The sequence below is a fragment of the Solanum lycopersicum genome, chromosome 7, assembly GCF_036512215.1.
Source record: "Solanum lycopersicum chromosome 7, SLM_r2.1".
Classification (NCBI taxonomy): domain Eukaryota; kingdom Viridiplantae; phylum Streptophyta; class Magnoliopsida; order Solanales; family Solanaceae; genus Solanum; species Solanum lycopersicum.
In genome coordinates this window covers 66,783,334-66,798,543 of record NC_090806.1, presented here as the reverse complement: position 1 = coordinate 66,798,543, position 15,210 = coordinate 66,783,334, and the positions used below count along the sequence as shown (strand labels likewise).

Sequence of the window (15,210 nt, the reverse complement as noted above, 5' to 3'; positions counted from 1 at the left end):
GCGAATTTTCTGTAGTAATAAATCACGAAGAAATTGAGAATAGTCACTTACCATTGTTTAAACTCATGAGTTTGTTATAACTGTTAACAATTTTCTGGAGTACTCTGTGATGTCATTGACTACAAAAGACAGTCGTATGAAGGAATGAAAGGTCACACAGATCTAGAAGTCCCTAGAAAATGCTGCCGTGCTGGAAAATTCTACGATATTTTTCTTTTGTTTTCCCATCTGGATTTGGAGGATTTTCTGCATTGGAGCTTGACTAATCTGAATTTGCTCCTGAAAAAGACCTATTCAAAAAAAAGCACTACCTAGAAAATTCTACAATATGATAGAGCTTCCCCAACAGTCTTAAGACCATGCCTATGTTGTTATATATAGAGAGTAAAGAAACATAAATCTCAGTATCATCAACTATACACATTCTCAAAAAATGGGAGATGAAGTAGTATTGCTTGATTTATGGGTTAGTCCCTTTGGTATGAGGGTGAGAATTGCCCTGAAAGAAAAGGGCATAAATTATGAATCCAAGGAAGAAAATTTGAGCAACAAGAGCTCATTGCTCCTAAAAATGAACCCTATCCATAAGCAAATCCCAGTTTTAATTCACAATGGAAAGCCTATTTGTGAATCCCTCATCATTGTTCAGTACATTGATGAAGTTTGGAAGGACAAAGCTCCACTCTTACCTTCTGATCCTTATGAAAGAGCCCATGCTAAATTTTGGGCTGATTATGTTGACAAAAAGGTAACGTATCGTATCGTATTCTCTGTATCGTTTCAATTTTTGTTTTTAATTTGACAAGATCCTAACTTAAATAAAAATAAGACGAAACATTTATACAAAAGTTCAACCTTGAATAAACACAATGAAATCTTAGACAGTCAAATATTGAAATCCAATAACAAAATAATTTGATCTATGAGCAACCTCACTAAAGTAGATTAACAAATTTGAAGTATATGCGTTATTGCATTGATATCAAGTTAAAATACAATAACAAATGTTTCTAGTTATGTATTTATAGATATTTTGTATATATAGAGAATTTGAATAAAAGTTACTGAGTTCACGTGAATCCAATGATTGTATAAGAGATTCGCTCCTGAATTGAGTCATGACATTGATTTAACTAGTCGAACTTGATTCAACCTGTCAATTTACCACCTTTAGAAGTAACATTCTTGTTGTTGGAATGTGCTAATGCAGATATATAGTACAGGGAGATTGGTATGGACAACAAAAGGTGAAGCTCAAGAGGCAGCAAAAAAAGAACTAATACATCACTTTAAACTATTGGAAAAAGAGTTAGGTGACAAGACTTTCTTTGGAGGAGATCAATTTGGTTTAGTTGACATTGCTCTTATACCTTTTTATAGTTGGTTTTATGCATTAGAAACTTGTGGAAACTTTAGTATGATTCATGAATGTCCTAAACTTGTTGAATGGGCTAAAAGATGCATGGAAAGGGAAAGTGTTTCAACTTCTTTACCTGATCAGTACAAAGTTTATGACTTCATATTGGAGTTGAAAAAGAAACTTGATCTTGATTAAAGATCAAACCTCAATAGAGGCAGAGTTCCAATTCTGCTTACAGGTTTTGGTTCCATAGAACATTTATGATTTCATTTTGTAGTTGAAAAAATAAAAACAAAAACTTGAGCTTGATTAAAGTTAGAGTTTGTGATTTTGGTCCAAGAGTTTGTATTTGTATTAAAAGGTTCATTTGATATGTATGAATAATTTATTCAGAATTCAATAAGTTTGGTCTTTTCTAGAATCTTAGCGGAAGTTAGCTTATCTTAATTTCATGTACCAAAGCTTGGAATTTTCAATTACATAAACATTAAGAAAAGAAACAGGTTATCACGATATGATATCGTGAGATAGAATTAACGTTTAGACATGTGATTTTACGCTGATTTTATATCATGAGATGTGATACCATATTCTTCAAAAATCATGATATGGAATCATATGAGAATACCATATCATGATTTGAGTTATTTCAATACAAAAATTGATCCACAAGTTTATATTTTGTTAAAACAACTTCACATTTGTATTTACTAACCATTTATTTCACATATGTAAAGAAAATTTATAATCACATCATTACTTTTTAAAATTTATTATTCTCAACATATAGTCACTTTAACTCACACTTCACGATTATTGAGTAATAAAATCTTGAAGCGCCCCTGAAAGATGTTTCATTTTTACTCAAATATATTGATGACCAATTACTTAAGTGGTGAACAAATAACTTTATAATAATTTATTATACGATTTTATGATTTTTTATTTATTTAATAATATTGAATGTTTTGGGGTTATTTTAATTGTTTTAAAACTTATGGAATTTTTATGTTTATGAGAAAATATACAACACAAATATTTTATATCGCGTGTTCAAATAAAATTTCAATTTCATCAAATTATTTCATATCATGATATTATATCGCATAGCCAAACGGGCCCTAATACGAAAATAAGATAAACCACTACTATATATACTTATCAGTCGAGAAATTTTCTTCCCTAACTTCATATTATTTTTCTTGTAATACTTAAGGATAAGTTTTAATTTTTAAATAAAATTTGTGAGATAATTATAATTATCTAACTTGTCAATAAACACACAACTGAAAGGTCAAGACGTGTATTTTAGTTGTGTGCTTATTTACATAATAGTTGTTTGGTCTATTGATTTAGGCTTGACATTTCAATCCCAAGGTCTAGGTCTATTACCTTGTCAAACATTATTTTTTATTTCTGATTTAAATTCAACTTCTTCTTTTTTCGTAAATCAATTATTCTCTTCATTTATTTTTATTTATCATGTTACATTTTCAAAATTTAATTTAACTAATTTTTTAAGTTAAATTAAATTACATTAATTTGATATTTTAAATGAAAAATTTAGATATTCAAAGACTATACGATAATTTGACTTTTAAAATAAAAAATACGACAATTAATGGTGGACGGAGGGGATAGTATTTTTTATAATTACGAGATTTTCAGCTTGAAAATTTGTGTTTTAATTAGTCGAGGTCTTTAATTAATTTCAGCTTATTTATTGATTTAAGACTTTTGACATTTTGTATTACGTAAATATATTTCTTATTGATATTTTAGTTATTCCATCTTAACCACACATGAGACAACCAACATATCTACTTTACATGTAACCACACCTATAATTAACAACATATTGACTATTGAAATTTTATTTGTGTCACATATATTGGAACAAAAAAAGTAACATATATTATTTAAAAATTACGTAAAAGTACTATAAATTATAATAATAAACAATATAAAGTATTTAAAATTATATTAAAATTCAATTGACTATCTAATTTTATCTGTGTCACATAAAGTAAAATAGAAAATAACAGATATTGAACCCGTACTAGCACGGGCGCAAATATCTAGCTATTAATAGAATAAAAGAGAAAAAGCAATACGTACATGGTATTTTTTGAGTGGTCGACAAAGAAATGGTAAATGCACCAACAAAATCAGAAAAAAGACAACCAAATGGTAAATGGTACACTGAATTTCTAGTATGGTCCATAACTTTTGCACCAAATATTGTGCCCTTCTAGAGATATTTGTTATTTTTCTTGTATTAACTTAGAGGTAACTTATTTAAATTTTTGTTACTTTGGTTGGGTAAATATATAATTTTATTCTCAAAACTCGATTAGAGACCTTTAAATTTAGAAGAATGTAATTTATAAATTCATACATCGACTTTAAGTTAATATTATAATAATATATATATATTCACAAGGAGTTTGAAAAAGAAACAATTAAATTTAAGTAAGTAATTTTAAACTAAATATTTTTTCTGATTAAAAATAAAAAAAGTGAATGAAATTAGCGATAGTCATATGTTAGTTCATTATAAAACATATGTATAGAATTATTATTTTTGTATAAAATAAAACATATGTCCATAGCATTTGTATAATTTGTCAAAGAGTGAGGGCTCCATTGGTTTGACGAAAGCAATGACACATTTACTAAAAAAACACAATACTATTCCTACACGCAAAAATAAAAAAAGTTGAAGTCATCCAAGTGCTATATATGTTTTTTTGTGCACAACTAGCAAATTAAAATCAACATTAGGGCAATTTCTTGCAAATTCCATTACACAACACAATCATAAAAAAATGGGTGATGAAGTTGTTCTTTTGGATACTTTTGTGAGTGTTTTTGGGATGAGGGTGAGGATTGCCCTAGCTGAAAAAGGGATTCAATATGAATACAAAGAGGAGGATTTGATGAACAAAAGTCAGTTACTCTTACAAATGAATCCAATTCATAAGAAAATTCCAGTGTTGATTCACAATGGAAAACCAATTTGTGAGTCACTCATAATTGTTGAGTACATTGATGAAGTTTGGAAGGACAAATCAACACCTTTGATGCCTAGTGATCCTTACAAGAGAGCTCATGCTAGGTTTTGGGCTGATTATATTGGAAAAAAGGTATGTAGTAAATATATCACAAATCGAGGAACCGTAAGAACTCAGTTGATTAAGTAGTTGAACTTTTTTATATTTGGAAATTTTTCTCTTATATTTTTATGAGATAAATTTGATTGAAAAAGATATATGATTATTTTTTTTTTGGGAGAATATGTAGATTTATGATGGTGGAATGAAAATTTGGAGCTCAAAAGTGGAAGAGCACAAAACAGCCAATAAAGATTTCATAGAGTGTTTGAAAGTGTTAGAAGGTGAATTGGGAGACAAACCATACTTTGATGGAAAAAATTTTGGACTTGTGGATATGGCTTTTATTCCTTATTATAGTTGGTTTCCTGTTTATAAAAAACTTAGCAATTTAAATATTGAAGCAGAGTGTCCTAAATTTGTGGCATGGGCCAAAAGGTGTATGCAAAAGGAGAGTGTCTCTAAAACTCTTGTTGATCCTGACAAAATCTATGAGTTTATTGTCTTGTTTAGGCAGAAGATCGGTGTTGCCTAAAAAGACGGATCTGCGGATACATATTATGTATGTATGAAATAAGATTACCGTCATTCTGATTTGCTATATCTATTGAATAATGAAGTAATAAAATTGGAGGTTTTGTTTTCCATACAAAGAGATTTCTCCTCTATGGCTCTTTTTTTTTTTTTTTTTTTACAGTTATTAGAACATGTCATTATTTGAGTATATATATGTATGCCGGTAATAACATACAAAATAACCTAATGTCTCTTTGACAACAAAATTTTATGCTTTAGCAATTGTACATATCAGATGGGAGTTTGAAACATGGTTAAATTGTCTATGTGTGACCTATTAATTATGATTTTTGAAGTTGTGGAATTATTTTTTATACAAATAATAACATGTGATTTATTCCAAATCTAATCTATGCACTTCTATCATTTCTTTTGTCTTAAAGCATTCTAAAATATGCAGAAATTACATTTTTCACGATGTTTTTTTTCTCATTTCATTAATTCCCAATAAGTAAAAGTTATAAAAGTAGTATTACTTGAGTTAAACAAGTAGAAAAATATAGATAAAAGTATTTATCTTTTTTTCCTCTGGAGTTGGGCAAGTAAAAACATACTTTTGTTATAACTATCAAAATGTCCTTACTATCGGAAATAAAAAAGTTTGAAGTAATAGAATCTTAATTTAGCTAACGTGTATTTCTGTAATTTCGATCGTAATGTATGCTATTTATGTCTAATCCAAATAAAAGAATCACTAAGTTCGGCCAAATAAAAAATTCAATCTAAAATCAAGTCTTTCCTAAAAAGTAATTGGTATTTAGATGAAAATATTATTTTTGTCGTGAACGCCCTTAATAAATTTATAAAATTAATGATAAGATAAATTTTAAAAATGATAATAATTTTATTTAATATTTTAAAACTTTGAATTAAACTATTTAAAATTTATTATCTCCCAAAAAGATTTTTAAGGATAAAAATCAAAGCATTATATTACAACAATTGGTCTTGCTATTCTGGTGCAAGCACTTATTCTTCTATCACCCTATCTTATTAACTTTAAAAATATGATATTACTATATGTGATAGACTAAAGTAAAGGCATAATACTTTTTTGAGATAAACAGTTCACTCTTGCAAATGAATATATACCTGGAAAATCCTTTTGAGTACTCGTGAGATTGAAGCTTCTTGAAAATGCCAATTTAAAATAATAATTGGTTCAATAACGACAAATCATTTTATTATGAACATGATGGTATGAGTATTCTTGAAGTGGTCGCGGGGAATATGTTTCATTTTTTTTAATCAAATCTTGCTTAATGTTGATTTTATAAATCAGATAACCCTATTTTTTATATGGCTAAACATAAGCGAAAAAGAAACATCAAGCGAGAACAATAATACATTTACAAAAAACATATACTAATACAACGAGATATCTAAAAGCTCATGGAAATGCCAGGTTAATTTGAAAAGAAACTTGTCGAAACAACAGATCAATCGTAGCACTTTCTATTTGAAGCTTTTTTTTTGTTCAAAAAATAATTTTTAATTGTGGTATATATTTAAAGATTTTATCTCATAAAATAATTAATAGAAGATCATATTCTCACCAAAAAAATTATATTTTTTTTGAATAAATTATTTAATTAATTTTGTGCGTCGAAATTAAATATGAAAGTTGACTCTAATACGTTTAGCAAAAATATTAAATTGAATATTAATATGCATTCATTCTTAATCTGATCGTTGTTTAATGTGAAAGGAAGTGTATAGTTATCTATATTTGTTATAAAAACACCTGCATATAATACATTTAAGTGAAGAATCAAATTGTATTTATTTTGATTAGTGAATCGAATTTAATTGTGTAGACCGATTAAAATAATTTAAATAGTAATTAAATTTAATTAGAGAAAAATAAAACTCATGTAGACACTATATAGGTAATTTTTTGTAATACAGAGATTTAACAGATAAAAAATAATATAATCATAAACTTAAATAATAAAAGTAAATATATCAAAAATATAACTAACAACAAATACAATCTTTATTCAAAAAGTATAATAATAATAATAATAATAATAATAATAATAATAATAATAATAATAATGATTTTTATTAAAAGAAAGCAGTACGTATTTACTTTTTGTGTATGGTAAGGCCAAAAGAAGAAGATGAGACTTTTCTAGCATGGTACGCACACGACATAATATAATATTTTTTGGCTTCTTACTCTTAATAATAAAGTGTCTAGCATTAATTTTGAAATTTAATTTATTCAAATTCGCGTTGAGAAATCTCAGTTTAGGAATAAAGTAATTTTTATTAAATATATGTTCATGTTTAAGACTCACACTTTAAAAGCAAATTTATGAATTTGTACATCGAATTCAAATTAATATTACAATAACAATAATAATAATAATAATAATAATAATGAGTTAAAATTATAAATGTTTAATTTATTTATTAAGATAAAAAGAGAATAAAAAAAATTAAATTCGCATAACTTCGTAACTATATTTTAAATTTTCATCAACTCTTGTAAAATATGAAGGTATGGACGAAACTAGAAGGAGCAAAAGAGACTCATCCAAACATTCTTTTCTTGAAACAATACTTTATAATTGAGGTAATATATATTAGTTGTGAGTATGTGCAATGCACGTGTGTCTCACGTAAGTACTAAAAATGCAACAATCTCAAATATCCTCCTGATTTATTGGTGGTTTACTTTAGATTTTAAATTTTTTTAGTTAGTGAATTTTTTTTTACTATGATCACTAGATGGATGTTACTTTTTACCCAACACAAGTAGTGGTTAATCCCCTTTTTATCATCTAGATATATTAATATACTATATATTGAATCATTTGATTTCTTTTTGTGTTTATTTATTTACTCTATATTTTTATTTTTTTAATAAAAATTTTGATTCAGGATTAAATATTTTCTTTATCTTAAAAAGAATGTTTCTATTTTATTTAGTTTGTTTAAGAAAAATATCTTCTTTTTTTTATAATAATATTTTAATTTTAACATTTCACGTGATATATTTAAGATCATAAAATTAAAGAATATTTTAATACATTTAATATAACTTTTGTTTAGAATCATAAATTAATTTTATTTTATTTTATTAAATTTCGTTTCAATTTATATTAGATCATTCTTTTTGGAATAGTATTAAATTGATATTTGTTAGTTGTTAGTCTAAAGTCTGACCTAACATTTGGTGGTAGGGCCCCTTTTTTATTGTATATTGCATAGTAAGTATTATCCCTATGGCTTATCTTCAACAAACAGAGTCTACATTATTTCTTGCAATTCTACTTACTACAAATTTTCAGCAAAAAAATGGCTGATGAAGTTGTCCTTCTGGGAACTTATGTGAGTATGTTTGCTGTGAGGGTAAAAATTGCCCTGGCTGAAAAGGGGATCCAATATGAGTACAAAGAAGAGAACTTGGTGAACAAAAGTCCTTTACTCTTACAAATGAATCCAATTCACAAGAAAATCCCAGTGTTGATCCATAATGGAAAACCAATATGTGAGTCACTCATAATTGTTGAGTACATAGATGAAGTTTGGAATGACAAATCACCTTTGTTGCCTAGTGATCCTTATAAGAGAGCTCAAGCTAGGTTTTGGGCTGATTATGTTGACAAAAAGGTATGTAACTATCATAAAATATGTTTGTCATCTTAGTACATTTAGTTTAGATCCTATAATTTGTAAGAGCATGTTTTACTCATGGGTGTGACTTTTATGCTAACATAAATTTAGGTTTAGATACACCCTACCCTAGGGAGTAGCCTAGTGGCCAATCAACCGTTGTTGAAAATTCTAAGGTCTGATGTTCAAAATTCAGCTGAAACAAAAATACCAGTTGATTCTTTCATATGTTCTAGCCTGGATGTACAGCGTTAACTAGTATGTCTTGCTGGTGGGAGGTAGAAGGTATCATGTCTCTTGTTGTGGTGGGAGGTGGAAGGTATTCCGTGGAATTAGTCGAAGTAAGTGAGAGTTTCACACTCAAAAAATAAAAAATAAAATTAGGTTGAGATAGATTTAGATAGAGAGCTACAACTCTTGCTAGTCAGAGGTGTCAATTATCCTGTGGAATTATTCGAGGTGCACGAAAGTTGATCATCAAAAAATAATAAAAAAAAAAGTTTGAAATTGAGGTGTAGTGTAAGATTTATTCATTAATGAGCTAAATTTGATTGAAAAGGATGTAATTTTTTTTCTTTTTTTTGTGGGAGAATACAGATTTATGATGGTGGAAAGAAAATTTGGACAACAAAAGTGGAGGAACAAGAAGCAGCTAATAAAGAATTCATTGAGTGTTTGAAGGTGTTGGAAGGGGAATTGGGAGACAAGCCATACTTCGATGGAGAAAGTTTTGGTTTTGTGGATTTGGCACTCATTCCTTACTATAGCTGGTTCCCTGCTTATGAAAAATTTGGCAAATTTAGTATTGAACCAGAGTGTCCTAAGTTTGTGGCTTGGGCCAACAGGTGTATGCAAAAGGAGAATGTCTCTAAGTATCTTTCTGATCCTGACAAAATCTATGATTTTGTTGTAATGTTGAGACAGAGGATTGGCATTGCCTAAAAGAGACGGATCTAGAGCGGGTTCTGCAGGTTCAACTGGAAGAAGTTGTTGATTCTAGTTCATATTATGTTTATGAATAAATGTTCTTTCCCTTCGCTCCTCCTGTGTTGTTCTTTTGAACACAGAGACGAAGCCTGAAAAAGTTGTGTTTGTGTTGATGACTCTGTATGCTTTATTACGATATGTATACTTATGTTGCACATGTATAACATTCGAGTCAGAAGGGAAGTCTTGGATCAACGGTAAATTATCTCTGTGTAACCCTATTGATAACAGATTAGAGCGATGAAATCAACTATTGATGCTTGCTTAAACTGCTTACACAATATTCAAATAGACTTGCCTCCAGACTGCTAGATATATCGAAACTTGATGGGATAAAGTAGAATCAATTTTTTGTACTATATACGATGCCAATGGAAAAAAAAGGTGATTTCGAAAATCCCAGAATCATACAATAGACAAGACTCAAGAAAACAGATCCAAGAGTTTTTATTACATGTAAAAGCAGAACTCAATTACACTATGACCAAACACACATTTCAATAAAAAGAAGGGCGAAGCGCCTTTATTAGCAGAATCATGGTCCATATGTTTATTCAATTCCAAACTTCTGCCTTAGCACTTTTACAAATTCACAGACCTTATGTTGATCAGGCAAAGACTTAGCCACACTGTCCCTCAGCATACAATTCTTGGCCCAAGCCACAAACTTTGGGCACTCAGCCTCTACACTGATGTTAGCATAACTCTCATAAGCATAAAACCAGCTATAGTACCCAATCAACGCAATATCCACACAACCAAAATTATCTCCTCCAAAGTAAGGCTTCTCTCCAAGTGCTCCCTCTAACACCTTAAGGCATTCTATGAAATCTTTTTTAGCTGTCTCTTGCTCTTCTCCCTTTGTTGTCCATAGCTTCCTCCCAGAATCATACAACTGAAAATTTCAACAAACCAAAAGAGAATAGTTACTTACCGTCTTAACTGAAACAGAGGGACTATGAATTTACCTTCTTATCAATGTAATCAGCCCAAAACCTAGCTTGTGCTCTCTCATAAGGATCAGAAGGGAGGAAAGGGGCTTTATCCTTCCACACTTCATCAATATACTCAACTCCAATAATAGACTCGCAAATTGGTTTGCCATTATGAATCAAAACAGGGATTTTCTTGTGAATAGGATTCATCTGCAAAAGCAGAGGACTTTTGTTCCTCAAATCCTCGTCTCTGTACTCATATTTAATCTCTTTCTCAGCAAGTGCAATCCTTAGCCTCATTCCAAACATGCTAGGCCAAAAATCCAACAGAATCACTTCATCGTTAGCCATTTTTGTTGTATGAATGAAGAAAAAGAAAGAAAATTGGTAATACTGATATGCTAATGGTACAGCACAAGATATATATATATATATATATAGTGCTGTTGTGGTCCATTCTCTATCTAAAAACAACACATTTTAAAACGCGAGTTTTTATGTCATTACTCTCGTCACATCACGGGACTCACAAGTCACGTGGATTATTATAGAGGGCCCTCAACCTTCTTATTTTTTTTCTTCAAAATCTTTGCATTTTGTCACTACATACGTCAGATGTATTTTTTTAATTTACTAGAAACAAATTTTAGGACTCGTGTATCATGTTTGGTCACGGGAAAAAAAAAAGTTTTGGAATAATCTTTTATGAGTGTTCGGTATCTTGTTTCTGCAAAAAGTATAATCAAATATGATTTCATTTTCAATTTCATAAATCTAAATTAAACAAAGATATTTGAGTTTTTAATGGTCGAACATAAAGAGTATTAGGAATTGTAATTCTTATCTGAACAACCAAACAAGCCCTTACTTAATTACTTATATGAAGCTTATCACGTGCAGAATCACAACTTATTTGAAATTGAGACGTAACTATTTTGTAGTATATGATATTCATGAAAAAGAGCGATTACGTTTTAATACAATGAATAGAACAATAGAAGCACCAGGTTACACACAAGGATTACAAAAACAAACACTCTCAACAAAAACAAAGCTAAGAGTGTTTTACTACGATTAAAGTAGAACTGAGCTACACTACATTATGAAAAGAACAAACATAGCTTATGGAGTAAGGATTAACAAAGACTTAAACATCGACTACTGAATACGATAATTTCTTTACACTGTCAATGTATACAAATTATCCGAGTAAGTATAGCATACAAAAGGTACTATGCCCCAAACTTCACAAGAAGTTAATTATATAAATACATCTGTAAAATTTAATTCACACACCAACACTGTAAACAGCTTGATAAAAAATTGGAATTGGGGTGCTGCTCCTTTAACTAATTCACAGGCTCTTTGAGTGATGGGTCAGGTACTTTAGCCCATGTCCTGTAAAATACAAATCTTGATGTGTGAGTGAATGTTATTATTTATACAACCAAAGATCAATCCAACAAAGAATTAAGTCACCATCGAGCCAAAAGTAATGAGTTCAACTGAAGACACAACATCCGAGTACATATGCCTCCAGACTGCTGCAAGATATGTATTGTACTCATCATAAAAATGAGCCTGCTTTACATGCAGAACTGAAACAAGATAAATGGTGCGACGAGCCCTACTCTTCGAAACACTTGGAAAACAGAGGTAACAAGAATCGAGAAAAAGTAAAATAATGGATCTGTCATCAGTTTATTATATGTTCCTCGTAGTATAGAGTAGAATCATATAGCCAATCACGAACTTGTTTATAACTAAAGTGTAATTTTTCGATAGTAGATAATGCCCGTGAAGAATTAATTACTTATCATTACAAAGAGGAGAAGCTCCACAATTACATACAAGGACAACAAAAGCCACACTAAACAAAGTCACAGGCTAAGACTCCTTTATTACAAGTGCAAGTAGAACTTACACTATGACCAAACAAACATTTTAAAGTCTTGAAACAACAACACAAGAAGGCACAATGAAGTGCCTTTTTTCAATACATTATGATGCATAATTGCATAAGCATATTTTTATTCAATTCCAAGCCTCTGCCTAACAACTTTCACAAACTCGAGGACCTTATGTTGGTCGGGCGAAGACTTAGCCACACTGTCCCTCTGCATACACCTCTTGGCCCAAGCGACAAACTTTGGGCTCTCAGCCTCTGTGCTGAAGTTACCGTAAGTCTCATAGGCACTAAACCAACAGTAGAACCCAATGAGAGCAATATCCACAAAACCAAAGTTATCCCCTCCAAAATAAGGCTTGTCTCCTAGTGCTCCCTCCAGAACTTTGAGGCATACTATGAACTCTTCCTTAGCTGCGTCCAGCTCTTCTCCTTTTGTTGTCCACAGCTTCCTTGAAGCCCAATAAAACTGAAAATTTCAACAAATGCAGAAAAAGAAACAGGTCATCATCACTTGTTGACACAAAAACTAAAATAAAAGTCATAGTCAGTTCATGGAAAATGGACATTAGACGCTAGCGAAAAATAAGTGAGGATTAAGCAATACTACATAACAAGACATAATTCCAATTTTTCAATTAATGTGAAACTCTAACAACACCGCACTTAGGACTGAACATCTGGAGCAGGGAACATACCTTATGAAATAAGGATTAACTCTATAATAAGATAAATTTCCATTTCATCGACCAAGGTGAAACTCTGACACACCACACGCCTAAAATTAATCATCTGGAGTAGGGGGGGAATCCTAGCGTATGAAATGAGGATAACAAGGCGTTTGATCAAACACAACTCCAATTTTCAAATCTCATTTTTCAGTTTGGAAACAAAGTACTTCTTTTTCAAATTTCATAACGAAAAGACAACGAGACTATTTCATTTCTACAACTAATGTGAAACTCTAATAACACCACCACGCCCAAGATGATGATCACCTAATCTAAGCCCAAAAGCTAATCTCATTAGGTCACCATTGACAAACACAATTAAGAAAACAACATTTCACTCTCAACCAACCAATGTGAAACAAATCAAATAATACAACAATGCTTCAATCCCAACTTAGTATCAAATCGGCCTTAAAAAAACTAATAAAATTTACCTTCTTGTCAATGTAGTCAGCCCAAAACCTAGCTTGTGCCCTCTCATAAGGATCAGAAGGGAGCAAAGGGGCTTTATCCTTCCAAACTTCATCAATATACTCAACTCCAATAATAGACTCACAAATCGGTTTACCATTGTGAATCAAAACAGGGATTTTCTTGTGAATAGGGTTCATCTGCAAAAGCAGAGGGCTTTTGTTCGGCAAATCCTCTTCTCTGTACTCATATTTAACCTCTTTTTCAGCAAGTGCAATCCTCAGCCTCAAGCCAAACATGCTAGGCCAAAAATCCAACAAAATCACCTCATTGTTAGCCATTTTTGATATATGAATAAACAAGAAAGAAATAAAATTGCTAGTACTGATTTGATAAATTATCATATACAGAGCTCTATATATAGCACTTGGAGATTCGATTGTAGCTTATATATGTGTCATCGCTTACATCGCCTGGTCGGTCAACACTAATGGAGGCTCTCAAATGTTCTTTTTTTTACTAAAAACAATTTATTATTATTACGTCTGTCCATATTGTACTTAATAAATCATAAGTACAAATATAATTTTATTAATTCATCCGTTAGAATACTTTTTGAATTTTTTATAAGTGAATATTTCCAAACAGAAAAATTGCAAGAATAATTTAAGAAAATTTATTTAACGTTTTCTTAATTTATTAAGGTGAACAACTATAATAACACAATTATCTTTAATAAGATGATCAATTAATATAGAACGGAGAGAGTAATCAGGGGCGGACCAAGTAAGTCAGACGCGGGTGCTCGAGCACCCATTGATTTTTGAAATTTTTTGTATATATATAGAAAATATGATACATATGTTATTATAAATTAAACGAGCACCCATAAAACAGAAGCAGCTGTGGGTGAGTTGGTTTAAATTTCATCAATAAGAGACGTGCGAAGCCACCGGCAAGGGTTCGAATCCCGCCAGTAGTATTTTTTTCCTTCTGCTACTAGAGTAATGTAAAATGAAAAGAATCTTTAAAGGTAAACTGTTTATATTACTTGACACGCATTAATATGATAATATCACATCTTCGAAGAAATTTTAATCAAAGGTGCATTTATTAATTTAATTTTATTATTATTTTTTTGAGACTCTAAGTTTGATTACTGATATTTTATATAGATATTTAATATTTAATAGCATGAGAATCGAATAAAATAAAAATATTAGTAGTAATATTTAGTTTTTGATATGTTCATAGGTTGAGTTTACGTGTAAAAGTAGAATAGACTTATTACAGTATCTGAAACTTTTCAAATACAAAACTGCAACTCAAGAAAGCACAATGACGTACCTTTTTTTAAATACATTATGCATACTTTTATTCATTTAAATAATCAAAATTGTTTTTAATTGAGCTCCTTGATATATAGATAAAATATTTTTATTAAATACTTTTAACTTTATATGCATAAGTTAATTGCTTAAAATATGAGATATTTTATATGGATTAGCCTTTATAAGTCATAAAAATCACATCTTTACAAATGAGGCTAATATGTTAATATATTTTA

At 30.0% G+C, this 15,210-nt stretch overlaps 5 protein-coding genes across 5 annotated transcripts; 3 read left to right on the top strand and 2 right to left on the bottom strand.

Annotated features, from left to right (window-relative positions):
• Window positions 1-40: 40 nt before the first annotated feature.
• On the top strand, window positions 41-1,763 carry LOC101244300 (probable glutathione S-transferase parA). Its single transcript, XM_004243145.5, has 2 exons — window positions 41-748; window positions 1,211-1,763. The coding sequence occupies exons 1-2, from the start codon at window positions 434-436 to the stop codon at window positions 1,553-1,555; spliced, it is 660 nt and encodes a 219-aa protein (XP_004243193.1). The 5' UTR covers window positions 41-433; the 3' UTR covers window positions 1,556-1,763.
• Window positions 1,764-4,130: 2,367 nt separating this feature from the next.
• LOC543817 (uncharacterized) lies at window positions 4,131-5,122 on the top strand. Its single transcript, NM_001247165.2, has 2 exons — window positions 4,131-4,506; window positions 4,664-5,122. The coding sequence occupies exons 1-2, from the start codon at window positions 4,189-4,191 to the stop codon at window positions 5,006-5,008; spliced, it is 663 nt and encodes a 220-aa protein (NP_001234094.1). The 5' UTR covers window positions 4,131-4,188; the 3' UTR covers window positions 5,009-5,122.
• A 3,128-nt stretch (window positions 5,123-8,250) lies between these two features.
• LOC101244013 (probable glutathione S-transferase) lies at window positions 8,251-9,929 on the top strand. Its single transcript, XM_004243144.5, has 2 exons — window positions 8,251-8,670; window positions 9,271-9,929. Exons 1-2 carry the CDS (start codon window positions 8,356-8,358, stop codon window positions 9,613-9,615), a joined length of 660 nt encoding a protein of 219 aa, XP_004243192.1. The 5' UTR covers window positions 8,251-8,355; the 3' UTR covers window positions 9,616-9,929.
• Window positions 9,930-10,048: 119 nt separating this feature from the next.
• On the bottom strand, window positions 10,049-10,995 carry BI-GST/GPX (glutathione S-transferase/peroxidase). The gene is made up of 2 exons (NM_001247450.2): window positions 10,629-10,995; window positions 10,049-10,555 (listed from the first exon to the last, which is right to left on the bottom strand). Exons 1-2 carry the CDS (start codon window positions 10,944-10,946, stop codon window positions 10,211-10,213), a joined length of 663 nt encoding a protein of 220 aa, NP_001234379.2. The 5' UTR covers window positions 10,947-10,995; the 3' UTR covers window positions 10,049-10,210.
• Window positions 10,996-12,393: 1,398 nt separating this feature from the next.
• LOC101245181 (probable glutathione S-transferase) lies at window positions 12,394-14,196 on the bottom strand. The gene is made up of 2 exons (XM_004243148.4): window positions 13,667-14,196; window positions 12,394-12,970 (listed from the first exon to the last, which is right to left on the bottom strand). The coding sequence occupies exons 1-2, from the start codon at window positions 14,045-14,047 to the stop codon at window positions 12,626-12,628; spliced, it is 726 nt and encodes a 241-aa protein (XP_004243196.1). The 5' UTR covers window positions 14,048-14,196; the 3' UTR covers window positions 12,394-12,625.
• Window positions 14,197-15,210: the final 1,014 nt, after the last annotated feature.